Consider the following 24,427-nt stretch of genomic DNA (forward strand, 5'->3'; position numbering starts at 1 on the left):
CAACGTATCATCTTCCTCTCCTCCTGCTCCTTTGTAGCTCTTAACTTGACGACTGGGTAATCTCTTTTGTTCTTGTTGTCATGCCCTGGATTAGATGATCTTTGCGACCCTGTAGCCCTGAATTCTTTCTATTCCAGTCATATGCCACAGTGCAGGAGTAGTATTTTGCTGTGTGCTGCGTAACGCACTGTACGTCGCAGCAGAGTCATACCACGCTTAAAGCACTACTACTGTATAGGTCCAGGAGAAGGGGCGAAGGGGGTACCTCATAACGTTAGGACGAGGTAATTCGAGGTTCCAACAAAAACATACATACTACGATATCATACATGTACCACCTGGATTCTCGTTACTCTACTCGTTACTCCACTCGTTACCGGCAAGTCGCAAGGAGATTTTGGAAAAAAGTCGGTATCAGCAACAACAACTTTTCGATTCTGTTTTGATAGTTTGTCTCATACTCACACATCAACATATAGACGCAAAATAACAACAACAATGACACAAGTAAACGATCGACCAGACACTATACACGTCGAGACGCTCGTTATCGGTGCTGGACCCGTAAGTCCCCTCCTCTCTTCCCATTGTTGTTCAGATCGCACTGACCCAACGCGTCTTTACGCGATATAGACCGGTCTGGGCGCTGCAACACGACTTGATCAACTCGGTCGACCATTCCTCATCGTCGATGCATCTCCTACACCAGGTGGTTTGGCAAGTACCGATATCACAGACGAAGGTTTCTACTTCGATGTAGGAGGTCACGTCATTTTTTCGTAAGTCAAGTCACGACCACGTCGATCGTTTCGTTCATCCCACCAACAGACATCAGCTGATCTTCACGTCCTTCATCCGAACAGACATTATGCTTATTTCGACGATGCGATTGATCGGGCTTTGCCGAATGAGGATGATTGGAAAACCCACGAGAGGGTCAGTTACGTTCGAAGCGCAGGTCGATGGGTCACCTGTGAGTGCGATCATTCACTTCCAGTTAAGGGGGGTTAGTTTTCCGTTCTAATAATCTATCACCACAGACCCATACCAGAACAACGTCTCTCAACTACCCCTCGACCTACGTGTTAAATGCATCGACGGTCTGCTCGCTGCCGCTGAGGAGAGAACACGGACCCCGCATGTCAAGCCCGTCACATTCGACGAGTGGATTGTGAGGAACATGGGTGAAGGGATCGCAGATGCGTTCATGAGACCGTATAACTTCAAAGTGTGGGGATTGCAGACGACCAAGGTGGGTTGAAGCTTCGTTTCTCTGCTGTGATCACAGCGCACCGCACTGACCCACTCGTGGGCTACAACACACCGGATGACATATGGCTTGTGCACAATGCTGATACGACTGCTTTCTGCCCGCAGATGCAATGCAAATGGCTTGGAGAACGAGTCGCCGCACCCAATGTCCGAGTCGCCGTCCGAAACGCTCTGACAATGCAAACCGCGCCTAGTTGGGGACCCAACGCGACCTTCCGTTTCCCCACACGTGACGGCACCGGTGGAATCTGGACTGCTGTAGCTTCAAAGTTGCCCACCAAGAACTTCCGACTCGGTCGAGAGGGCAGCGTCGACACCGTCGACGCGGAGAAGAAGACGGTGATCTTTGCGGATGGGAGAAAGGTCAAATATGAGCATCTCGTCTCGTCAATGGCCTTGGATGGGTTCTTGGAGAGGTTAGACGGTGGTGCCGATGGGAAAGCAACGGTGGAGAAGATGAAGGTGGCTGCGAATGAAGGGTTGGTCTATTCCAACACGATTATCATTGGTATTGGAATCAGAGGTGAAAGACCCGAACGAATCGGTGACAAGTGTGAGTGGGAGCGTGTCTCGTCGAGTGCAACTGAAATGTGCTGATTGTTTATGATATTCATCATTAGGCTGGCTATACTTCCCCGAAGATGACGCACCCTTCTACCGCGCTACAATCTTCTCCAACTACTCGCCATACAATGTCCCTTCCACAGAGGCCAAACTCCCCACGCTCCAAAAAGCCGACCCATCATTGCCGTTTGACAAAGAGGCCAAGTCTGGTCCATACTGGAGTTTGATGATGGAAGTGTGTCAGTCGGATGACAAACCTGTTGATCTGGAGAGTTTGGTCAAGGAGACGATAAAGGGTGCGGTTGCGACGGAGTTGATGTTGCCTGGGGATGAGATTGTTTCGCTTTACGAGAGGAGATTTGATCACGGATAGTGAGTTGGCCTGTGCGCGAGTGCCAAGCACTTGCGAGCTCTAAAATATACATGACTGCGAGGGTGATGGCTGATCATACCATTTCTGATTTGATAGCCCCACACCTTCGCTTGGACGTGATGCTGCTCTGGAACAGATCTTGCCCGTGTTGAAGGACAAGTTCGGGATCCACTCCAGAGGTCGATTCGGAAGTTGGCGATACGAAGCGGGCAACCAAGATCACTCCGTGAGTAAAGTTCACAATCACATCCGGGCGGATCTCCGCTCCTTTGCTTATGTGAAACGATCGCGCTCTTGCTGACAATGTCCGTTTACCCAACGCACAGTTCATGCTCGGTGTCGAGGCTGTCGACAATGCGCTATTCGGTACCCCCGAGATGACCCTCTTCGAGACTGACTGGGTCAACGGCCGACGTAACACTGAACGAAGGTTGAAGTGAAGCGTTTTCGCATACACAAGGGGTGAGGGCGGCAGGGGATAGGATGTAGCATATCACATACGCATATCGGTAAAGACACGATACTATATACAATGACATACACAATATGGAAATAGAGAATACCATACATAGAGATAGCACGCTTGGAACATATACGGAGATGTGATACGATGTACTTGTCGCATTACACAAACGATTCCACTTTGTGGGACGTGGGACGCTTTGCGGTAGATTGAGAATTCATTATCTTCATCGTTGTACGTATATCCGTCCTTCCGTCCTTCCGTCCGTTCCGTCCGTCCATTTCTATAACAATCTATAAAGACTTCACAAACTCGCCAGCCAGGCTCATTCTCACAGCACAGCACAGCACAACTAACAACCAAAAACACCGACAACGAACAACGAACAACTACTGACTCCTATTTCACATCTCTACAAATTAACTTGCTTGCTGACTTAACTTACAAAACGTATCTGAATGAGAGATTCTCTATGTCTGTCTTATCTGAGAAATCGCCAACTTCATCCACCCCTCCTTCTCCTGTAGCACTCGCCAACTCATCCCTCCTCCTATTCTCTCTCACATAGTAGAAACGTAACCCTGCGCCCATAGGGATTGTCGATGCGAAACAGACTATACAAGCCAACATTCCACTTCGGTACGGTGGGTTCTCTGTCGAGATGAAGAAATGGGGTCCGACGATATTACCCAGTGCGTAAGAGACGAAGATCATGGCGCCGATAACGACTCGTTTCGTATAGCCCGTCACGTTGGAGCCGGGGGCACCGAAACACACTCCGAGGGATGCGACGTACGAACCGAGAATGTAGTAGCCAAACACTGAAGTCGTACGAGAGTCAGCACATAGTCATTGACCTTTCACGATGACGAAGAAGTGACGCTGAAGGGAACCACTCACAGAGTGCTCCACTTTGACGAGTCTTGTATTGAATAATGACTCCGACCGTACTTGGTATCATCTGCAAGATATGAGTCAGCCATTGTACACATGAGACGAGCCTCGAAGACACCAACGTAAGCCATCAAGACGTAGAGACGAGCACCGGGGACCTTTCTGGCGATGATAGCGCCACTGAGAGGGAATACGACCTGCATGGCGGCTTGGGGAAGACCAATAAGGATGGTTTGGAATGCGGTGTAACCATATGATTGGAGCTGACACACGAAATAAACCAGAGTCAGCACAGCGCAGTAGAGCAGCGATGTAGATGGGCCGTGTAGCGACTCACGATCAAATGCAAGAAGTTACCAATACCACCATTTGGTATACTCAATGAGAAGACGATGAAAAAGTATGCCCAACCTTGAGGATCGATCCATGGACACAAAGCCTCCTTGACCTGATACCATTTGATGTGTTTACTGGCCAAGGACTGTTTGTTCGATCGTACTCTTTCGAGGGCGATACGTTTTTCGTGAGGGGAGAGGAAACGACATGTTTGGGGGTTCTCTGGACACAGCAGGACGAAGATGGTCCCGAAAATCACAGTGATTGCGCCGCTACAAACACAAACACAAACACAAACGCAAGACAATCAGTCAGCTCATTTACAGACGGGACTAACCATGTAGTATCACACTCGAACTCACTTGAAGATGAAGATCCAAGCCCAATTGGGTACTCTTGCAACTTTGATATGACCCATTCCATAACTGACCAAAGCGCCAACAAAGCTCCCGAGACCATTACAGCAATACCATAATCCGACCCGGAGGGGTTGTTCTTCTCGTTTATAGAATCGACTGATGAGAAGTACGAAACCTGGCGTCACCAAGGCTTCGGAACATCCTAAGAGGGTACGGATCGCCGCTGCTCCGCCGAACGAACGGGGGGCTGCCATACACATGAGAAGTGCACCCCAGATGATGATGGATGTTCCCATGGTTTTGGAAAGGGGTAGACGTTGAAGTAGGTACCTGGGGACGAGGTGGCGGGCGAGTTAGCCATGTCGCCTCTACAGCAGCCAAGATTGGGGATTATTTCCAGGCAGGATCGAAGCATCCACTCACGATCCGGGAAACTCGAAGAAGAGATAACCAAGGAAGAAGACACTCCCAAGCCAAGAATAATCATCAGAAGTCAAGTGGAGATCCTTTCGGAAAGTGAATACGGCAGCGTAACTGTGCGTAGAGAGTCAGTATCTTCGCCACGACGAAAGATGCGATCGAACTCACCTCATTGCGCTTCTGTCGATATATTGCAGTGTATAGGCGATCATAGTAAGAGGCAGGAGAATCTACATCATTGAGACGAGTCAGCGATGTCTCGCGGAAAGGGTAGACAGGCCGGACCAAACCCACCATGTCAAGCTTCCTCAAGACCTTTCTGTTCTCCTGGGGCGTGAACTCGATGATCGGTAAATCATCGTAGGATACGCTCTCACCCTTTGCGAGTTCCTCGAGGACCAACGATCGTGCCGATTCTACACGTTCGAGCGATTCGACCCCCTTTGATTCTTGGACCTCTGAATCGACCAAGGCGGGTTGGGAGCTCACATTCGTGAGAGAGATATCGTTGTGTTTCGGTTGAGTTGTCGACATGATGATGAGGAGCGAACGAAGGGGTGAAATGTGTAAGGGAGGGAAGGGGAAAAGTCTGTCTTGTCTCCCAGAGGCAATCGATTATATCATACGTGATTGAAGAGGAAGAAGAAATCCCACAAAACCAAGACCGTTGGCGTCACCGAGTCCCTATGTATATGCTCGTGGTCACACTCCATCGATCATCACCGGCATCATGATAAGCCTAGTGAGGGGGAGGACGGGCCGTATCACACCGATTACGCGAAGTAGTGATGAGAGAGGGAGAGATAGAGATGATATTGAATAGACCGAGTATGAATACCGACCGAGTCGATGAGGGGTGAGTGATCCAGCTGGTTTGGCGAATTAAACTCTCCTTGTTTGTTTTTTTTTCCCTGTCTCGTCGTTGTTGGGATGTCTCGCTCTCATCCGCCGCTCGCCGTTCCTTTCCCTGTCTGTGTCTGTACGCCGTGCACCGTCTCCGTCCCTGCGCTGCGCTGTGCTGCCGGTCCGACATCGAATCAACTCGTGATAAGAAGCTTCCCTTCCCTTTCGACGACGCTAATGCATGGTAAACACCGAAATATCGGTTCACTTATCGGTTACCTTTCTCATCTAATGTCAGGTTCTTCTTTATCCCCTTGCGCTCGCTTGTCACACCTGATTGGTTCACCTCGAGTCTAAAGTTGCGCTAGTGCTTCAAGAACGGCGACTATGCTATCTTGTCCTGGTCAAGTCAGGTCAAGTCAAGTCACCGTCCCTCGGCTCGGATGAGGGCGAATTGAACAATACGAGTAGGTGACTTGGAAGTCTAAGTGACCGAACAATGTCGCACGAAGAAGGCAAGGAGGGTAGGGAATAGATACGGATGGACGGATGGATTCAACACTCGTCATCTTGCGGTAAGTTAAACTCAGCGTGACCGATAGATAGATAGATGGATACCACCCACATAGTAGACTCCTGTATATAGATAGATCGGACGGGCGACGAGTCTCTGGCATCGTTCACACCCATACACCCACACACCAAGTCGTCGTGAACAGGTTACACTACTCCCAATCAACCAGCCAACACCCCCACCAACCATGCCGTCAACAGACTTACCACCCACGACGTCGATCTCGCCCAACGACATGACGGGGGAGCAGCTCGCTCTCCCGTCGTCGCAGAAGGTCGAGACGCTGACCAAGCACGGCAAGGTCGTCGGTGGGAGAGTCAAGAATGGTTGTCAGGTCTTCCTCAGTGCGTCCTCCCGAACTATTATCAAACTGTGGCTGATAGACTTGTGCTTTGATAGATGTGCCCTACGGAATGGACGTGCCTCGGTTTTCTGATCCTCAACCTCTTCCTGCCGACTACACCTACCCTTCTACACCATATACCGTGGACGGGAAATACTGTGCTCAACCCGAACGTACTTATACCCAAACCAACTCCATGCGAGATCGACTAGGACTTGGTCAACCTACCGAGAACCCTTTCTTTGCCGACATCTACATCCCTTCCGACTATACCTTGAGCAACACCTCCATCCTGGGCTCAAGACCTTTACTCCCTGTCAGGGTGTTCATCCATGGAGGGTTCTTACAATATGGAAGTACTTCAGGCCAACATTACAACCAGCAGTTCTTCCCTGCAGAACATTACGGTGAAGTACGAGTCCTTCTAGGACACAGAGTCTCCGTCCTTGGGTTTTTGGGCTGTGACCAACCCAAGGTGTTAGGGAACTTTGGGTTTAAAGATTGTTGGTTGGGTTTAGAATGGGTGAGGGATAATATAGAGGCGTTTGGAGGTGATCCGAACCAGGTTCATCTGAGCGGGTTGAGCGGAGGAGGTCACGTCGTTCATCAGTTGGTCCACCAAGCGGCCAGATTAGCTCCTGCCAAGGTGAGTGGGCGCGATGATCTTGTCAGACCTGTCTTGTAGCTCTTCGTTCTCAACTGGGTTCCTTGCTGATGAGTTCCCCTCCCCTAGGCCCCGTTCATGACAGCCCACCATCAATCCAACGCTATCCTCGCTTCCCCTCTCACTCCCGCCTCTCGAAATACGCAGTTTGTCGCTTTCTGCGACGCACTGGGCATCGACCCTACCACACCTGATATCTTGTCGATCCTTCGAGACACTTCAAGATACTCCACAAAGCAGATCATCACGGCCGTCCAGAACATGGGCGAGTTGTCGACGTTCCGAGGAGTGGTGGGCGAGGATGGATGGGTGAGAGCAGATCAGATCGAGTATCAACGTTCTGGCGGGTTGGCGAAGGGTCTAAGAGAGGCCGGTGTGAAGTGTGTGATCGTCGGTGACGTGCGAGATGAGGTGAGTGCGGTCCAATTATACGAACCGGCAACCAAGCTGACTTTACATGACTCGCCAGGACTTCTTCTACAAGTCGGTCCATCCTTGTAAATCCCTTGACGATCTCGTCCCGAACATTGCGAGATATTACCCGTACGAACAGTCTGAGCGATTCTTGGCGGCATATCCTGCTTTGCCGAGCGATGCATCTCCAGAGCAGATGGACGCGTTACTCGGACGGGTGAGCCAAACCTATCCATTACACTTAATCACAATCTCTTGCTGACTCTTTTATGGGATAGATCCTGGCCGATGGACAAGTCCATCTTCCTGTTCGATTGCTCGCTTCCGATTTGGCGAAACATGATTTCCCCGTCGTCCGATATGCTGTCGAGTTTGTGCCAGAGTTCTACGGAACGGACGGTAAAGCCTCTCACGGGACTGATCTTTCCATCCATCAACTGCGATTAGCCGCCTTGACTCCTGAAGAAACTAGAGCAGCGTTGAAGTTCAACGAAACGCTTTGGAATGCTGTCAAACCTGCTCTAACGGAGAGCAAGGAAGGCGGCGAGTTTGAGCAGAAGAATGAAGAGGAGATGTTGGTTCTGTCGAAGAATGGACAAGTTGGTTGGAAGGCAGATTGGAGATGGCCCCTCTTAAGAGCGGCAGAGAAGGTGTTTAGAGGTTAAGTCAGAGTCGTTCAGATAGATAGATGTGTTTTGTCGTATTGATAAAGGGACCTTGATCATTATATATCGTTTGAGGTGAACAGAAATAGCAATAGAAACAAGATGGAATTAATTTGTATCGTATGCAATAAATGGGCTCTCACAACGAAGCGAATGAGTCTCTTCCAATCCCCTTATTGTCGTGAGCGCACCGTGTCGTGCCCATTCCATGCATGAGTGCAAGTCCATGTACAATCTTTACAAAGTCCTCTTCCGAAGATACCTGATTCACTACAACTTCGCTCTCGTCTTTTGCGACTTGACATACCCAAGCGCGAGCTGAGTTGCCTTTTCTGCGAGACCCAGACTATTTTGGAACCTAGCCGAGGTGAATTGCATATCAGCTCACGCCAATTCCAGTGCAATTGCACGAGCACGAGATCTACTCACCCAGCCGATCCTACTCCATAAGCATGTAAGACACCGACTTTCCTCCTTGGACCTTGACTATCGCTTTTCGGTTCTATCCCTCTTCTCTCTGTCAAACCTCCCACTTCCCTATGGACCAATTCCAACCTCGCACCTCCTTCTCTGGCCGGTCTCAATCCCACATTGTGCGAAACCACCTCGATGTCTTTCCATGATTTCCCATTGGGTCCAGCAAGGGCCGGACACAGATTGTAGCATGCTTTGAGGATCCGTTCTGCTTCGGGAATGGAGGGGAGGGAAGAGTAGTCGTCTTTGATGTAAGTGCCGCCGAGGATAACATGACCTTCGGGACCAGGTCGGGGGATGATATAGGCAGGTTCGGGGGGTGGTTCTGTAACATTAACAAACAACACAGGGTCAATCAGTGTCACATCACGATACTAATAGGGAAGTATCGATCGGTGGACCGGACTCACTCTCTCCGGGCTTGAGTGGACCTGCCATGAACCCTTCCACATGCATATAACAAGTCTTCACCTCTGGCGCTCTAACCAAGACCGTCTGACCCCTTGCCGGATAAACCTTTTCATCTTCTACGCCAATAAGACTCTTCGCTCCTAGTCCAGAAGCGTTGATCACCAAATCTACTCTGCCAATCTCGGGCAAGTTGTATGCTTCGTCAAGCGACGAGAGACGATGTCGATAGATCGGGATACCGAGTGAACGGACGATAGAACCCAGATGGGCGGTGTAAGCTGGTGCGTGGAGGATGTAAGAGGAGAATGTGTGGCCAAAGGACATGTTTCCAGGTAAAGGGTTGGAAGGGGATGCTTCGAGTTTATGGAACTGCAAAGTGGATGTCAGTGTCAGTGAACTAGTTTGAAACAGCCGATCAAGACACAGGCCCCTTTCACTACCAAAAACGGGTAGATTGGCCGAACCGAAGAGGTAAGGAAGATGATGTAGATCAAACGGTACGACGCCACGCCACGCCCACACTCACATCCCCCACGAGATCCTTGAACCAAAGCTCGTTATCCCCCTTCTTCTCATTCTGCCACACCGTGTAGAACGGGATCCTCTCGCAGAGCTCGGGATGCTCTTTAGCGAGTTCGGCAAGTCGACGGAAGGTGATTGCGTCCCATTGAGCGGCGGGAGCGTTACCGTCCGTTTCGAACGAGTGCCAGTTACAGCCCTGATGAAATGCAGACAATATTAGCTAGCCGCTAGCCACTGAACCGATGACAGGGTGTCATGTGTAAAGTACGCCCACTCACAGCCCATGGACTGGCAAAGCCGAAGCTGTTCGAGTCTTCGGGGAGATCTTTTGCGACTATCGCGACTTTAAGACCTTTGCCGTGCAGCTCACGAGCGATGGACAGGCCAATGACTGGAGGGATGTCAGCGCGGTTACAAGCTAGGCGATTATCGATCTACCACTTACCACCTGAACCGAGGATCACCACGTCGTACTTGTTCGTCATTCTGGTGACGGGCTTCGAAGAGATACAACACGGAAGATGAAGAGAGAAAATGCGCTTCTAATATCTATGATAACACCTCAAGCCTGGTATTGGTAGTAACGGGAGGTTGTATTATGGCGCCACCCGCCCTGCAAGATCCGCCGAATCACTCCGAGGAGAAGGTCGATGTGTATCGGCTACTATAGTCGAACTCGGCGAGTAAGATATGTTTCCAAGGCAGTAGCTTATCAGGGAGCGACGAGATGCATGCTAAATGGAGAAAGAGATGCAAGGGCTCGGTTGTGGAAGGGCTGTCGCAGAGATAAGACATCGACCCCTTTTTCTCCGTTGATTTTAATACCGAGCCATTTCACCGATCACTGGCTACTTTCTCCCCTTTCTATCCTTTCTCTTCTTCTCCTCTCACCCTTATATCGGTCATCATCATCAACCCACCATGCAACAACAACACCATCAACAACAACAACAACAACAACAACAAGATAGAGAAGATACACCGGGTAAACGTAAGCTTGGCAAAGTCGATAGAGGGAGAGAAGCATGCAACGAATGTAGGAGACACAAGGTGGGTTTCATTCTCACTTTCCAATCAAAACGTTGTCGCGTCGACAGTGACAACATATCGTCATTCCGTGTACCTCCTCGCTGAGCGTACAATCTTGCGCAGATCCGATGCCATCCACATCCTGATGATCCGCAACATCTTTTCCCTTGCTCGCGATGTGAACGGATGAACCTCTCTTGCGAGTTTGCAAAGCACAACAGAGGCCGAAAGAGGAAACGACCGTGAGTGGAAATTATCATGCATCGTTGTTGCCTCTCAAGCTGAAATCTTCTGTCACCCCTCAGTGTACCACTCCTCGCTGGTAGCTTGCTCGCAGAGGGATCATCATCCCATGCCAATGGAGGTCCTGGCCAAGCCTCGTCTTCGAACTTCAATGAGGAACCTTCCACCCTTCGATCACTCGGTGATCCTCGTTTCCCCTTCATTTCAGCCGACGATGCTCCCATACACGGCCAACCATCCCGAACACATCGTTATCATAACGACCACGTCAAGTACGAGGAAGAACATCGACAATCCCATCACATGTCTCTACGAAGGATGCTGGGAGAAGAGAGTTCAGACAATGATGAGTCGGACGAGAGTGATGAAGCCGAGGAAGAGCATGGAGGAGGAACGAATGGCCATGGGGCAGATAACGGTGAAAGAGGTGATGCGACCGATAATAATCAGAGGAAGAAGGGAAGAAACGCGATGAAAGGGTCGGATCTGGTTGATGATCCTGTCAGAGCGGGATTCGTCGACGAAGCGGAAGCCAGAGCGTTGTTCCACCTGTAAGTTGGCATCGACTAGGCGAAGAAATGCTGTTCACACACTGACCCTCGATTGCAAGTTTCATGACACACTACAACACGTCACTCACCATGCTGGATCCTATACTCCACACCCATGACTCGGTCAGACAGGCCTCATCGTTTCTATATACGGCGATTTGTGAGTCGCCAACCCGTCTCATGGGAAAATCACAGCTGACAGGAGCGCAGTATGTGTGACTTCGCGATACCTCTCATCCCTCTCGCCGCCTGATAGCAACGGCCACCAGATCTCCCCCGAGTCAGCTCGGTCGGTCCATCAACAGATCCTCGTCCTTGCGCGAGACCACCTTACCTGGTCATTTGCCGAAGCAACGACGGATATCAACGTGGTTCGAGCGATGGTCGTTTTGTCCATCAACAAGGAGCCGGATGACGATAAAGCGGGATACTACATCAGCCGGGTGAGTAGTGGTTCAATGCACGGCGACATGGACATCGTTGACGCCAGGCCATTTGCGTGATTAGGCTGTGTTGATGGGGAAGGAGCTGAATCTAGGGAGACTGCCTCCTAGAGAAGAACTGGACAAGATGTCGGAGGATCAGCTGAGGCATTTGAGGTGCAGACAAAGGACATGGTGAGTAAAAGGGAATTCTTGACACCACTGACCCTGCCCAGGTTGTGTCTCTTCTCGGTCAACTCCATCTTCAACATGCAGTTCCGTCAACCGATGCTCATTCCCCAATCGGATCCACTAGTGGCAACGGCGTGAGTCGTGTCGCGTAAATATATGGTTTATTGCTCACATGCCGCAGACATCATTGGCTCAAGAGGAGTCGACCGGAGACGTTGCTCCGGGACACTCTGTTGGTATGCTCGACAGAGCTTCGACGAAAGTACTTGCATTACCGCGATTTGTTGGTTGGGCCCGGGCCTGACACCCCGGCGTACCGAAGTGCGGTTTCTTTGAGTCTGTTGACGAGGACGATGAATCAGGACTGGGATGTTTCGTCAGAGGCATGGATCAGGGACATTATCGATGGTGAGTGGGATTTACAATGGCAATCGTTGATGGGGTGCAGTCGGGGGTACATCAAGTCAGGTGAACAAGCCGAGGATCTGGACCTCAAGTCTTCGACTGAATTTGAACCTGCTCATTGTCAATCAAACGTTGCGACTACCTGCAGAAGATCAGATCGACCTGGGTGGCCCAAATTCTATCCCGGCATTTCATCATTGTCTGAACGCGGCGACCTCGGTGCTGGTGCGATTCGAGGGATTAGATAAGCAGCAATTGACTTTTGCCTCGGACACCTTCCTCCACTTTGCTTTGTACGCCGCAACTCTTCTTTCCACGGTAAGTCTTTCAGTATTGGTTTAGTAGCTATCCACTGAACAATCATCTAGCTGTGTCGAGGCCAACACCCGTACAAGTTTGAAGGTGTCGAGATCGAGCATTGTCGTCGACTCATCTTGAAGGCGGCCGATGCGATTGACGCGGCCTCTGCGTACGAGTCGGATTCACCACGACTACATGCGTGGTATTTACGACGATTGTGTGAGATTCTACCGACCTCTGCACCGACTGCGCCGGCCATGACCCACCAAACTCAGTTGCAAAACCCCTCCACGGCGACCAGTGCGATACCCATCGACCCGACATTACAAGGGATGTCTGGAGGTTTACCCGTCGATCCGACCTTGTCCACTGTACTAGGCAGTGATTTGGATTTCTTATTAGCCGACTTTCCCTGGGTAGGGCTCGGTACGACAACGCCGAACGCGGGAATAGCGCCAGGCTGGGGAGGATCTGGAGGATGGGGATCTGGAGGAGGTATGGATCCAGGTATGATGATGATGGGTGGAGAGGGAGTGAATGGAGGAATGCATGCGGGGCCACCACCACCAATTATGGAGGCGTCATATGGGGCTGGACCGTTGGGAGTAGCTTCGATGGGGTTTGGTAATATGCTGCAGTAGAATCAACCAATTGTTGATGATGATGATGAATGTCATGAATGTTGCCACTCTATCATATTAATTCGAATTGAATTGAAAAACACGGTGCTCCGCGTGTGTACCGCATCAGTTTAACTTTTTTCGTCGACCAAATCAACTTCGTCATCAACAATCGTCTTCCTTCCATTCATTGTGCATCTCCCTCTAGATATCCCGCTTCGAGAGTGCAAACGGATGAATCGGTACCACGCGATATCATCATCACTGCATCTCATACAATCGGACGACGTGAATCACCCTATCGAATCTGCCCATCATGTCGTCTTCATTACGAAACTCGCCGAGTCTGTTTGGTGATCCGTCTGTGGTGAGTTGCAGCTTGTCCACGATCATCATTCCAGTGATCAGATTGTGCATAAATCCATGCATGTCTCCGTCGAAGAGCGGGGTATCGAGATATTTCAAGCTAACATCCCGCACGTGTGTGTAGGACCACGCGATAGCTGGTTTCGGCGCTGGAACCGTCGCAACCCTGGTCATGCACCCTTTGGACCTTGTCAAAGTCAGATTCCAACTTGCCCACTCTTCACCTTATGCCTCATCGTCCTCTTCCGCTTCTGCTTCCGCTTCCTCGTCTGCTGCTGCTGCTCGCTTAGCTTCTTCCGCAACTACGACGACTACGTCAGCTTCAGCGTCGGCTTACAATGCCCATTCGACCTTACCGCACCATTTACGCAAACCTCGATTTGGGACAGGCGTGTATACAGCTTTGCAGGATGCGGTGATGGTCGATGGATGGAAGGGGTTGTATAGAGGTCTTATACCGAACTTGGTGGGAGGAGCGGGCAGCTGGGGGTTGTATTTCTTATTGTGAGTACGAGAGACGTTTCGAAAGGCAGGTGTGGTGCTGTGTGGGTCGAATAGGTTTTTGTGGATGTCACGACGAGGTGGGGAGTGGGATCGAAACACGTTGAGGGTCGATTGGAATTGGAGAAGACGGTCTGGAGTTGTCCTGCGGGAGTAATGGTTCTGGACGGTCACGGTCAGCAACGGATAAAAGATCGAGATGAAGGACTGTCGAAGGGTTTTAGCTCACACTAAACCCCCTTTACCTTTGGCAGCTACAACATGATCAAGAAGAATATGCAAGGTACCGATCCGACATATCGCACGACGAGCGGTCAACATCTTCTCGCAGCGGCTGAAGCGAGTGAGTCGATCACAAGCGAGAGGACGATGATGGGAAAGAATTCCGCTCACCATCTCGGTTGATAGGCGCTATCACGGCGATGCTGACAAACCCAATATGGGTGGTGAAGACGAGAGTGTTCGGAACGGCGAAGCATGATCCAGCGGCATATAGGGGGCTGTGGGGTGAGTTGTTGACGGAGTTGTATATCGTACTCGCACATGGCATGCTAATCTATCCTAATCGCAGACGGCTTGTCATCAATATACCGCGCCGAGGGTGTTCGAGGGCTGTACAAAGGCTCACTCCTCGCGTTAGTCGGTGTATCGAACGGTTCGATTCAGTTCGCCACGTATGAGGAGCTGAAAAAGTGGAGAGGGGATATCAAGCGGAAATTGTATCAGCGAGAAGGGAGAGGATGGAGAGTAGAAGATGAGAAGCTGGTGCGTATCGTTTCTGCTCTTGGACTGGGCAAGCGGTGGCACGGAATCTCCAAATTTGCTGCGAGTTGCTATTGCTGTCCTCTTGCGAGGGGAAGTGATCGAGCTTCCCGGGGACATGGAGATAGCTTTTTGAATTTGTGCTAACTGAGTTCTTTCCTTCCAGTCAAATACAGAATACATTCTCGCTTCGGGATCATCCAAACTCGTCGCCATCGCTCTGACGTACCCGTACCAAGTCGTCCGAGCGAGAATACAAGTGAGTAGGGCGGTACTATACGCCGTGCCAAGGCCGTACTGACGCTATCCTCTGCCAGAACTCAACACCATCCTCTACAATACCCCGACTCACTATACCCTCCGTCATCTTCTCCGTCTATCGTAACGAAGGGTTCTTAGCGTTCTACAAAGGCTTGGGAACCAACGCTTTGCGAATCTTACCCGGGACATGTACGACGTTTGTTGTATATGAGAATCTGGTTTGGGCATTCAGAGCGTTAGCCCTGCGGAAAGAGGAGGCGTCGACGGTCAAGTGAATGGAGCCTGTCATTCTCACATGTCCACATTCAGTCGCATCGATGGTCAGGATGTATGAGGACGGACGCAGTTATCCGGAGGGACCTTCATATGTACACACAATAGATGAGATAATGCCGCAATGCATGATTACAACGACGCACTCGGTCGGTCAAACGAAACCGAAAGGGTATATCTATACGACAAGCTCTAATTCGAATCTATTTCTCCTCCTCATCCTCTTCAACCTCATCCAATCCATCCACTTTAACTTCTGCCAATTTCTCGTCGTCCACCTCTTCGTCCTCTGGTTGTACCGGCTTACCCGTCTCGCACACCTTCCTATAATCCACCTCCCCTATCAAGGTCTGCATCGCGCTGACGAACGTATCGAGAGGACAAAGTCCATCATCGTCTTCTGGACAGCCTTGAATACCTGTAAGAGGAACCGCGGCGTCGTTCAGGATGATACGGACTTTGCGAGATGACGACGGAGAGCAGGTGAGGACTTGGATCTGGAGATTGGTCGCGAAAGGCATGATCCTGCAAGGCGAAGTGCGAGTTAGCTAGACCCCTGCAATCCAGTACATGATAAACTCACTTTGACGCAATGAAAGCACGGTGCTTTGGTATTTGATCCGTGGGCAGATCGCCGCCTTCCGCAAAGCTTGTAAGGTTCATCGTCGGGAGCACTGCGTGAGGTCAGCTCAAGCCGATACAGTGTTACTACGAAGGCATATGCTTACAAAGGGCAAACTGCGTATCGTGGGTAAAGTCCACGTAGCTGCAAAAGGGATCAGCTGCCGTTCATCATTGCTGAGACGCCAAGCTTACAGAGGATGATCCAAGGGGAACTGCACGTCGTTGTGGAAAGTCGAGTTCGTTGTCGAGTTGAATTCGGTCAAGCGGGCTGCGTGAGGTCAGCAATGTCATGGAGAATATCAGGACACGGCCTGCTCACTCTGGGTCAAACGCGAGACGGTCTCTTGAACCCATCCGATTCCCATAGCCCTTGCAGGGGCGTACCCGAAACTTGACGAGTACCACCAGTAGAGATCATTGCGGTACTCGAAACCCTTCCATTCCTTCTGCGTGAAGAGGTCGCAAAAGGACGAGTAGCCGAGCGCGACGGTCTGATAACAATCCCAATCATCAGCAAAGGTCTCTGGGTGATGTAAAAGTCCAAGTCACCTCGTATGCGCACATTTCCATCTGCAAGGGAATTGGTGAGTATACTGACAACGATCCGCTCTGACCTCGGAACTTACCATATCCTTGATATCGGTCAATGAAAGATCCAAATCCGTGACCAGCCCATTCAGCCTCGTGTGCGCGTCCTTCAAAAAGATCGCATCCCATTCCGCTAACTTCTTCCTGTAGTCAACTCCTTCGCCTCGGCACTGCGCGGACAAATCAACGACTGCAATGTGAACGATTCAAGAGCAGCGACGTACAGTCGTATACGGCGCAAGGGTGTTGTTGAACCCTGGAGCTTCAATAGTCACTTCAAGGTTGTACTGGTCGTCCGCAGGGATACCAAAGAAGCCTACGGGGTGTCAGCTTGGTCACACGAGGTGAAGGTTCAGCTCACCCGAGGCAAAGTTCTGAGCAGATCGTAGCATACGACTATAGTACGAGTGAGCTCAAGGACATCGTTAGATTGAGACGAGAGATGCTTACTCTTGGCTTTCCGTCCTGAATACGGGCAACTTCCCCTTCATCCTGTCGAGCAAGAACCCATACTTGATACGAGCGGACACACCGAGATTGACTGAAGGTGGGCTTAGCATACACAGAACATTATACGCAAGCGAAAACACTTACACAGCTGACTCCTGCCGAATGGGGTGAGAATCTCCGCTCCTAGCTTATAGTTCCATTCGTTCAAGAACGAGAGCGCTCCGGATGCTTTCCACCCTGTCGCCGCCTTCAATCGCGATGCGAGTGCACCCGGTCCCTCAGGGTACGAAGTCGGGTATCTACCAGGATATATCAGCGATAGATGATGAGGTCAGCGCTCTGATCGCTCACCTCGCCCCATGTCGCTGCAACCAATGGAGTTGATCTAACGTGCACTGCTCCGGAATGAGACTGCTCGTCTCTGGAAGACCATGACTTGCGACGGAGTAGAAGGGACTGAGATTACCCCAATGCTGGATGATATTGAACGTGCTCGACGCTTTTTGCGTAGGTCGGACGAGAGGATTCACACCGCTGTACATTGGAAAAGCGGGAGCTGTGACGACGAGTGCGGGTCTGCTGGAGGGTTAGCTTAGATTGATCGAACGAAACAAAGGAAGGGACTCGCTCTGATCCTGTAGGAGTAGGTCCGGCGTATCCGATGCTAGGTGAGGAGTTTGAGTCAGCAATTCGGCGATCCTAGATCCTCGATATGGACCATCCATGTCCACTCACTTGGTTGGGAACGCGCCATGGTCCACCTTTGCCACCGCTGGGACCACCTCATTCAACCAATCCTTGAAATCCTGGGGTAAATGATCCCACGTCCTGACCCTATCCAATGTTGATCTACCAAGATAACATCCTGCAAGAGCCAGACTCGGCACAGCAATGATAAGTGATAAACATAGACAAGACAAGAACCGACGGAATCGAGAATGTCGACGGTTCAGCTCTAATCGTTGATGAGGAGTCGGGGAAGCGGGTTTGCTGCCTGTGTGTTGTTCGTACGTCGGTAAAAGGGGATCGGACGGATGCGAGGTCGGTTGGAGTTCATAATCCTCCTCTGGGAGAGTGTCCCCGATCATGTGAAGCGATTTGGACATGCCGTGCGGGTTTGCGTGTTGATGAAAGGATGAGGTGAGGATGAGACAGATAGAGTTGAGGTGTGAACGACTGACGGTTGAGGTACAAACATCAGAATGACCACGTGGTCCATGTGGCAGAATCTGGCAGCTGAACGATAAGTTAGGTTACTGCTCATCTTCCCTTTCTTCTTGCTCATGCACAGAAGAATTGTGGGGTGAGCAGCCTACCGGAAGCGCACCTGGTCAGCAGCGCAAAGATATTCATATGAGCCGCGGCACTGATACATTGTGTATACACAAGGCGACACAATCTTTGCACTCTTTCCTCGACGGTATGTGGCGAGCCAGTACTGCCGGATTTGCCCACGGTTATACTTCGTCAATGCTAACTTTGAGCATGACTTATTTTTCCAATTGGTACTCAAGATGTGGTACGGAGTGACGCTGATTGGTATACTAACGCATAGCGAGCAGAGTCATGTGCCAAAGAAATGCTCTAAGTTAAGCTTGCGATCTTCCTATGTTTTGCTAAGCCAGCGTCATGAGGACGATTTCTTCGGTCGGCATGAGACATCGCAAGAGCTTCCGCCTAAGAGGAATCATTTACAAGCAATAGGAAAAAGCGATCATTCTTCTCCGCCATAGCTCTTCCCGTTTAACGACCAGACTCACAACAGAACAAATACCATCTCAATGAGCTGCGCAACCAACGTCCAAGAGATCTCCGAAGCCTGCTATTTCATCGTGAACGGATCATACCTAAACTATTCTATGAGATGCGTCGTACCGACAGTCGCACCATACATCGCATGCTTCGAAGGTACCATCGCCGCCAACTCGACCTGGCGGGGTGCAGCGGAGATCGATTGTGATTCTGGTAAACCGAGCGGTGTTGGGAGACTTTATGGCGCCGTATCGTGGGCGTTACTTGTGGGAATGGTAGCGGTTGCTGCTCTGGCGACGGCTTGAGGTGAATGAGTAGCTCAAATGACGCTAACGTCTGCAGGTTACAAACAATGCCGACATAAAGTGGAACCGAGTGAGAAAGATCAAAGAGAATGACAAGAGAGAAACGAAAAAGGACAGCGAGTAGATCAGATTGTCTAGATCTATGCATACTTTGTACATCCCAATCAATCGATTCTAAGACTCTACGAATTATGCAAGAATTACTGCCAGCCCTTCATACGGTTTCAAGGTGACAGAAGACTTGAGCTTGGTCACTTCGCTCGTGAAATTGCCGATCGCAGCTGTCACCGACTTCTTCGCCACCGTCTCTGGGAGCTTGTAGTCCATCTCTTTGTCCGTGAAGTTAAGAACGACAAGAAGCAATTCCGACTCGTACTCTTTTGTATAAGCATAAACGCTCTCGTCGTCGGGCGTGAGATGTGTGAAGGTACCGTAGATCTATCATATCAGCTCGCTTCGAGGTAAATTGACTCACGCTGCTGAGATGTTCCTTTCGGAACGCCAGCATTTTCTTCCAGAACGACAAGACGCTTTCCGGATCGTCCTTCTGTTTGACCACGTTCCAATCGGGATAATCGTCGTGCACTCTCATCCATGGTTCGCCACTTGTGAAGCCGCCATGTTTCGTGTCATCCCATTGCATGGGGTTACGTCCGTGATCTCGAGCTTTTCGTCGGATCCCATCCATGACGTCTGACATGTCGGGTGTCTCGGTGTTGTGCTTGGCCTTCCTCGCCTCGAGCTCCCTGCTTGTCAGCTTAAGTCTGATCATAGGGACTCACTCGTAGTAGTACGTCTGACTCGCAATATCTTTGTATTCCTCAATCGGCCACTCCACAGGCAGATTTGCCATGGCAATCTCTTCGCCTTGATACACGTAGAGTGTACCAGTCAAAGTGCACTGCATCATCGCGAGTAGTTTGGCAGACGCGGTACGATACTCAGGCGTCGAGTCATTGCCGAATCGTGAGACCGATCGAGCGACATCGTGGTTCTATTTGTCAGCGAGTTTTACTCAGGTGAACATACCTCGAGGTAAATCGAGTTCCATCCGCCTCGCTCCTGCATACCGATCTGCCAGCGCGAAGTGATCTTCTTGAACTCGGTGAGAGGGTAGTCGCATGGTATAAGTTGCGGGTACCCGTCCACTTCTTGCTGCTCAAACTGGAAACAGTCAGGAGGTCTCCGTGACGTTCAGGCTTACCTGGAAGATCATTTGTAGTCTGGGACAGGTCAGCGCCGCTCACATTCAGTCGACTCACTCTTTGTTCTCTGGCAAGACGTATGGAACCAACACGTCAAAGTCGTGATGCGTGAACGGCTGACGTCAGCGGAGTTTGACAAGTCAACTCACCGTCTCTCCAACGGTTATGCAATCGGGGTCTTCATATCAGCCTATGTCCAGCTGAAGCTCGCACTCACACTTTGACAACACCTCCCTGTTCATCTCTTGCAAGTACTCGTGGATTCGCGGTCTATCGCGTCAGCCCAGCCATTTCTTAACACGCACTCACCCGTTCGCACAATGCTCGTATGGCCACTGGAATTTCTCATCCGGCTGAGTGATTGAAGCGTCTGGCAAGCCGGGAACTTTGGAGATCTGTCCGTCAGCTACGACGTGCTTTTGCTTGAACTCACCAAGTTGATAACGTCCATTCTGAAACCATCACACCCTCGTTCCAACCACCACTTCATGATATCCTCGTAGACTGCCTTGCGCACCGCTTCGCATTCCCAGTTCAAATCGGGTTGCTCTTTGCAGTACAAGCTGCGGCTTTTTAGCGCTCGTTGTGAGCGTGAAACTCACTGTAGGAAGTATTCTTGACTCTGCTCGTCCCACTCCCATGCGCTACCATTTGAGAACTCCTCTCTCCAGTTGTTCGGGGGCAATCTCTCGCCCGAAGGAGACCATTTCGCCGGACGCCAGATGTAGAAGTCTCGATAAGGGTTGTTCTCCTTCGATTTCCGTGATTCGATAAACCACTTGTGTTGATCACTGGTATGATTCACAACCAGATCCATCACTAGTTTCATATCACGAGCGTGCATCTCGGCGATGAGCTGATCGACATCGGCGAGGGTACCGAATTGGGGGTGGATATCTTGGTAGTCAGAGATGTCATACCCATTGTCGATGAAGGGAGATTGGTACACAGGTGAGAGCCAGACGACGTCCTGCACTCCAGTCAGCTCGGCCAGGTCTCAAGTTCACTCACCACACCGAGATCTTTCAGGTAGTCGAGCTTGGAGATCATTCCTTGGATATCACCGATACCATCTCCGTTCGAATCGCAGAATGACGCCGGGTACACCTGGTAGATGGTGCATTCTTTAAAGTGCGCTCGTTGCTGGAACGTGCTAGGTTGTTTGGTAGCTATGGTCATGGTGTTTGGCTCGACGGGTTAGTGGACTTGTAGAATGGATGCAAGGTGTCAATGATCTTGAAAATGTTCAAGTCAAGTCACGTTGCGGACTTCGGACTGACTTGACCTCCGACATTTCTCTCGCTACGTCACATCCTGCATCCTCTCTTTCTACCCGGCTCTTATCTCGCACCGTTCCGACATTTTACGTTACATCTGGGCGTGATTGCCCTTCGCGGGTCGGTCCGGAATGTAATTTGAGACCTGATCCCCCACACGGAGTCTCCATCGACTTTTTCTCGTACATAAATAGTCGGTTTGATAACCATGTCACCTTATCACTCTTTCTCAAACCCGAAACTTCTTCTCCGACACGAAACACCATGTCGAAAAACGAAGAAACTTACGCTATGCACGAAGACGAGAAGGCAATCGGTCACCACTCTGTCGTCACCGAGAAGGAGATCGCAGACGAAGCTCGTATCGCAACATCGAAGGAGCATGGCCTGACAGTCAGACAGGGTCTCAAGGCATACAGTAAAGCGATAGGATGGAGTGTACTCCTATCTTCCGCTGTCATCATGGAAGGATATGACACGATCTTGGTGAGTTCAGAAGCTTGTGACCAGAACTAACCCGACTTAGATCGGATCATATCTCGGATTCGCATCATTTAACAACACCTTCGGCAACCAAGTGGTGGACGGTGTCCCCTCTATCACTGCGCCTTGGCAAAGTGCAGGTGAGTCATCGTGTGTGCTTGTGTATCTGTCTATCCATTGTCGCTGACAGACACTCAGTGACCAACGGGGCGTACATCGGAGAGATTCTCGGTCTTCAAGCGACTGGTTACCTTGTCAACTGGTATGGAAACAAAAAGGTCATGACGGGCGCAACCATCTTGATGATTGCCTTTGTGAGTTTCCGTCTCAAATCGTGTATTTAACCAGATGCTGACGACATAATAGATCTTCATTTCGTTCTTTGGAAAATCCCTTCCAGTCCAACTTGTCGGTCAAATTCTCTGTGGTATCCCATGGGGTGTGTACCAAACCGTCACGACAGTCTATGCATCCGAAGTCCTGCCCGTCAACCTCCGAGGGTACCTCACCAGTTACGTCAACTTGTGTTGGGTTATTGGACAATTCATCGCTTCAGGTGTGCTCGTGGGTGTACAGCCGCGCACTGACCAGTGGGGATGGAGGTGAGTAGATGTCTCCTTGCCCTTCCCTTGTGCCTTCATGTGCTGACGCTATCCTGCTCAGAATCCCTTTCGCCGTTCAATGGGTCTGGCCTATTCCCATCATCTTTGTCTGTCTCTTCTGCCCCGAATCACCTACATGGCGTGAGTAGCTTCGATAGTCCCCACTGAACCCTGCTGACACCTATACAGTCGTCGAGCACGGTCGTGAAGCCGAAGCAGAGAAGGCTGTCAGTCGACTCCAATCTTCCTCGTCCGCCCACAACATCCCGACTCCCCACGAGACCGTCTCGCTTCTTGCCCAAACCAACACGATCGAGAAGCGACTTACCGCTGGCGCTGGATACCTCGAGTGCTTCAAAGGAACCAACCTTCGTCGAACTGAGATCTGTGTGGGCACATGGGTCGTCCAACAGATGTGTGGCCCTGTCTTGCAGGTGAGTCAAGCGTATCCATAACACTGTTCAACGTTGACATTACCTTAGACCTACGCTATCTACTTCTTCGAGCAAGCTGGTCTTCCAGCGAGTCAAGCATTCAACATGACCCTTGGACTTGTGAGTGACAGCCGCTGAGATACGAGCTGACATTCAGTACGCCATCGCATTCATCGGCACCGTCCTCTCCTGGCCTATGATCAACCGATTCGGCCGAAGGACCATCTTCCTCTCAGGTCTCACCGGTATCTTCATATCCCTCTTGATTGTCGGCTTCATCAGTCTTGGACCCGCTTCCAGTACCAGCGTCTCGTGGGCGATCGGTGCATTCCTTCTCATCTTCACGTTCATCTACGACTCGACGGTCGGTCCTTTGACTTGTGAGTTTACGTGTTGTTGCGCTTCAACCAGTGGCTGACCCGAGCAGACGTCATTGTGCCCGAGGCACCTTCCTCTCGACTTCGACACAAGACCATTGTCATCGCCCGTAACGCTTACAACATCACCTGTATCTGGACCGGTGTGATCACACCGTACATGCTCAACACGACTGCGTGGAACTGGGGGTGAGTGTGAACGCGATGGTCTTGACAGATTCACAAGCTGACGTGAGATGTACTATAGTGCCAAAGCTGGGTTCTTCTGGGCAGGATCCACCGCTCTGTGTCTCGTTTGGGCGTACTTCAGAATCCCAGAGACCAAAGGCTTCACATTCGCCGAGATTGACTTGTTGTTCGAGGAGGGAGTATCTGCTAGGAACTTTTCAAAAACACGGGACGAGCTTCAACGGGCTGAAGGAACCGCTGAGTACAGGCAGTAAACTGGATCGTCGCGCATAGTCTGGGGTTATACACCGAGTTGTCATTAGATATTTACAGTTGCTATAGTTGTCGCTTGGCGTTGTCATCTGATGTATCTATAATGGGATGCTGTCGCAATTGCAACGGGTCCTCTACGTCATTCGCGCTTTACGTACGTCTAGCTGAGGACGCGGTGTCTCGGTGCGACCCGATTAGCAAAGCGCGATGTTCCACAATCTGCTTATCTCCCTTGTTCTGTTTATATATACAATATACGTGGTTCGCCATTGATCATGTAGAGCAACTTGCCGACGTTCTCGCTTCAAGACCAACACGGTGAGATACGAGATACACATATTCACACAAATACGAATACATACAACACTCGTTC

The 24,427-nt window shown here is 50.6% G+C and overlaps 11 protein-coding genes across 11 annotated transcripts; 7 read left to right on the forward strand and 4 right to left on the reverse strand.

Annotated features, from left to right (window-relative positions):
• Positions 1 to 498: 498 nt before the first annotated feature.
• Positions 499 to 2,649, forward strand: CI109_103851 (uncharacterized protein; the record flags this gene model as incomplete). Its single annotated transcript, XM_032001648.1, has 8 exons — positions 499 to 564; positions 634 to 779; positions 864 to 973; positions 1,041 to 1,252; positions 1,378 to 1,825; positions 1,893 to 2,208; positions 2,306 to 2,435; positions 2,536 to 2,649. 8 exons carry the CDS (start codon positions 499 to 501, stop codon positions 2,647 to 2,649), a joined length of 1,542 nt encoding a protein of 513 aa, XP_031863811.1.
• A 464-nt stretch (positions 2,650 to 3,113) lies between these two features.
• On the reverse strand, positions 3,114 to 5,215 carry CI109_103852 (uncharacterized protein; the record flags this gene model as incomplete). The annotated part of the gene is made up of 8 exons (XM_032001647.1): positions 3,114 to 3,493; positions 3,573 to 3,633; positions 3,689 to 3,829; positions 3,904 to 4,174; positions 4,265 to 4,591; positions 4,685 to 4,795; positions 4,850 to 4,911; positions 4,976 to 5,215. The coding sequence occupies 8 exons, from the start codon at positions 5,213 to 5,215 to the stop codon at positions 3,114 to 3,116; spliced, it is 1,593 nt and encodes a 530-aa protein (XP_031863810.1).
• Positions 5,216 to 6,285: 1,070 nt separating this feature from the next.
• Positions 6,286 to 8,184, forward strand: CI109_103853 (uncharacterized protein; the record flags this gene model as incomplete). Its single annotated transcript, XM_032001646.1, has 5 exons — positions 6,286 to 6,442; positions 6,498 to 7,087; positions 7,175 to 7,516; positions 7,575 to 7,736; positions 7,798 to 8,184. The coding sequence occupies 5 exons, from the start codon at positions 6,286 to 6,288 to the stop codon at positions 8,182 to 8,184; spliced, it is 1,638 nt and encodes a 545-aa protein (XP_031863809.1).
• Positions 8,185 to 8,454: 270 nt separating this feature from the next.
• Positions 8,455 to 10,076, reverse strand: CI109_103854 (uncharacterized protein; the record flags this gene model as incomplete). Its single annotated transcript, XM_032001645.1, has 6 exons — positions 8,455 to 8,542; positions 8,614 to 8,983; positions 9,069 to 9,438; positions 9,596 to 9,787; positions 9,870 to 9,982; positions 10,037 to 10,076. 6 exons carry the CDS (start codon positions 10,074 to 10,076, stop codon positions 8,455 to 8,457), a joined length of 1,173 nt encoding a protein of 390 aa, XP_031863808.1.
• Positions 10,077 to 10,512: 436 nt separating this feature from the next.
• CI109_103855 (uncharacterized protein) lies at positions 10,513 to 13,374 on the forward strand (the record flags this gene model as incomplete). Its single annotated transcript, XM_065967375.1, has 10 exons — positions 10,513 to 10,641; positions 10,744 to 10,862; positions 10,926 to 11,414; positions 11,474 to 11,574; positions 11,625 to 11,857; positions 11,922 to 12,031; positions 12,073 to 12,162; positions 12,210 to 12,436; positions 12,582 to 12,751; positions 12,802 to 13,374. The coding sequence occupies 10 exons, from the start codon at positions 10,513 to 10,515 to the stop codon at positions 13,372 to 13,374; spliced, it is 2,241 nt and encodes a 746-aa protein (XP_065823447.1).
• A 295-nt stretch (positions 13,375 to 13,669) lies between these two features.
• Positions 13,670 to 15,518, forward strand: CI109_103856 (uncharacterized protein; the record flags this gene model as incomplete). The annotated part of the gene is made up of 7 exons (XM_032001643.1): positions 13,670 to 13,720; positions 13,844 to 14,223; positions 14,475 to 14,563; positions 14,629 to 14,727; positions 14,792 to 14,985; positions 15,149 to 15,241; positions 15,300 to 15,518. 7 exons carry the CDS (start codon positions 13,670 to 13,672, stop codon positions 15,516 to 15,518), a joined length of 1,125 nt encoding a protein of 374 aa, XP_031863806.1.
• Positions 15,519 to 15,719: 201 nt separating this feature from the next.
• CI109_103857 (uncharacterized protein) lies at positions 15,720 to 18,284 on the reverse strand (the record flags this gene model as incomplete). Its single annotated transcript, XM_065967376.1, has 14 exons — positions 15,720 to 16,041; positions 16,100 to 16,190; positions 16,245 to 16,282; positions 16,333 to 16,408; positions 16,460 to 16,631; positions 16,690 to 16,710; positions 16,767 to 16,898; positions 16,953 to 17,044; positions 17,090 to 17,124; positions 17,179 to 17,269; positions 17,323 to 17,477; positions 17,530 to 17,754; positions 17,807 to 17,842; positions 17,914 to 18,284. 14 exons carry the CDS (start codon positions 18,282 to 18,284, stop codon positions 15,720 to 15,722), a joined length of 1,857 nt encoding a protein of 618 aa, XP_065823448.1.
• A 675-nt stretch (positions 18,285 to 18,959) lies between these two features.
• CI109_103858 (uncharacterized protein) lies at positions 18,960 to 19,235 on the forward strand (the record flags this gene model as incomplete). The annotated part of the gene is made up of 1 exon (XM_065967377.1): positions 18,960 to 19,235. The coding sequence occupies one exon, from the start codon at positions 18,960 to 18,962 to the stop codon at positions 19,233 to 19,235; it is 276 nt and encodes a 91-aa protein (XP_065823449.1).
• Positions 19,236 to 19,424: 189 nt separating this feature from the next.
• CI109_103859 (uncharacterized protein) lies at positions 19,425 to 21,619 on the reverse strand (the record flags this gene model as incomplete). Its single annotated transcript, XM_065967378.1, has 7 exons — positions 19,425 to 19,550; positions 19,711 to 19,981; positions 20,265 to 20,399; positions 20,498 to 20,556; positions 20,874 to 20,892; positions 21,043 to 21,410; positions 21,455 to 21,619. The coding sequence occupies 7 exons, from the start codon at positions 21,617 to 21,619 to the stop codon at positions 19,425 to 19,427; spliced, it is 1,143 nt and encodes a 380-aa protein (XP_065823450.1).
• A 362-nt stretch (positions 21,620 to 21,981) lies between these two features.
• On the forward strand, positions 21,982 to 23,374 carry CI109_103860 (uncharacterized protein; the record flags this gene model as incomplete). Its single annotated transcript, XM_065967379.1, has 7 exons — positions 21,982 to 22,155; positions 22,244 to 22,340; positions 22,399 to 22,514; positions 22,567 to 22,802; positions 22,864 to 22,943; positions 22,992 to 23,236; positions 23,285 to 23,374. The coding sequence occupies 7 exons, from the start codon at positions 21,982 to 21,984 to the stop codon at positions 23,372 to 23,374; spliced, it is 1,038 nt and encodes a 345-aa protein (XP_065823451.1).
• Positions 23,375 to 23,432: 58 nt separating this feature from the next.
• Positions 23,433 to 24,056, forward strand: CI109_103861 (uncharacterized protein; the record flags this gene model as incomplete). Its single annotated transcript, XM_065967380.1, has 3 exons — positions 23,433 to 23,616; positions 23,664 to 23,802; positions 23,861 to 24,056. The coding sequence occupies 3 exons, from the start codon at positions 23,433 to 23,435 to the stop codon at positions 24,054 to 24,056; spliced, it is 519 nt and encodes a 172-aa protein (XP_065823452.1).
• Between the last annotated feature and the right edge of the window lie 371 nt (positions 24,057 to 24,427).

The sequence above is a fragment of the Kwoniella shandongensis genome, chromosome 6 (assembly GCF_008629635.2).
Source record: "Kwoniella shandongensis chromosome 6, complete sequence".
In the NCBI taxonomy this organism is placed as follows: domain Eukaryota; kingdom Fungi; phylum Basidiomycota; class Tremellomycetes; order Tremellales; family Cryptococcaceae; genus Kwoniella; species Kwoniella shandongensis.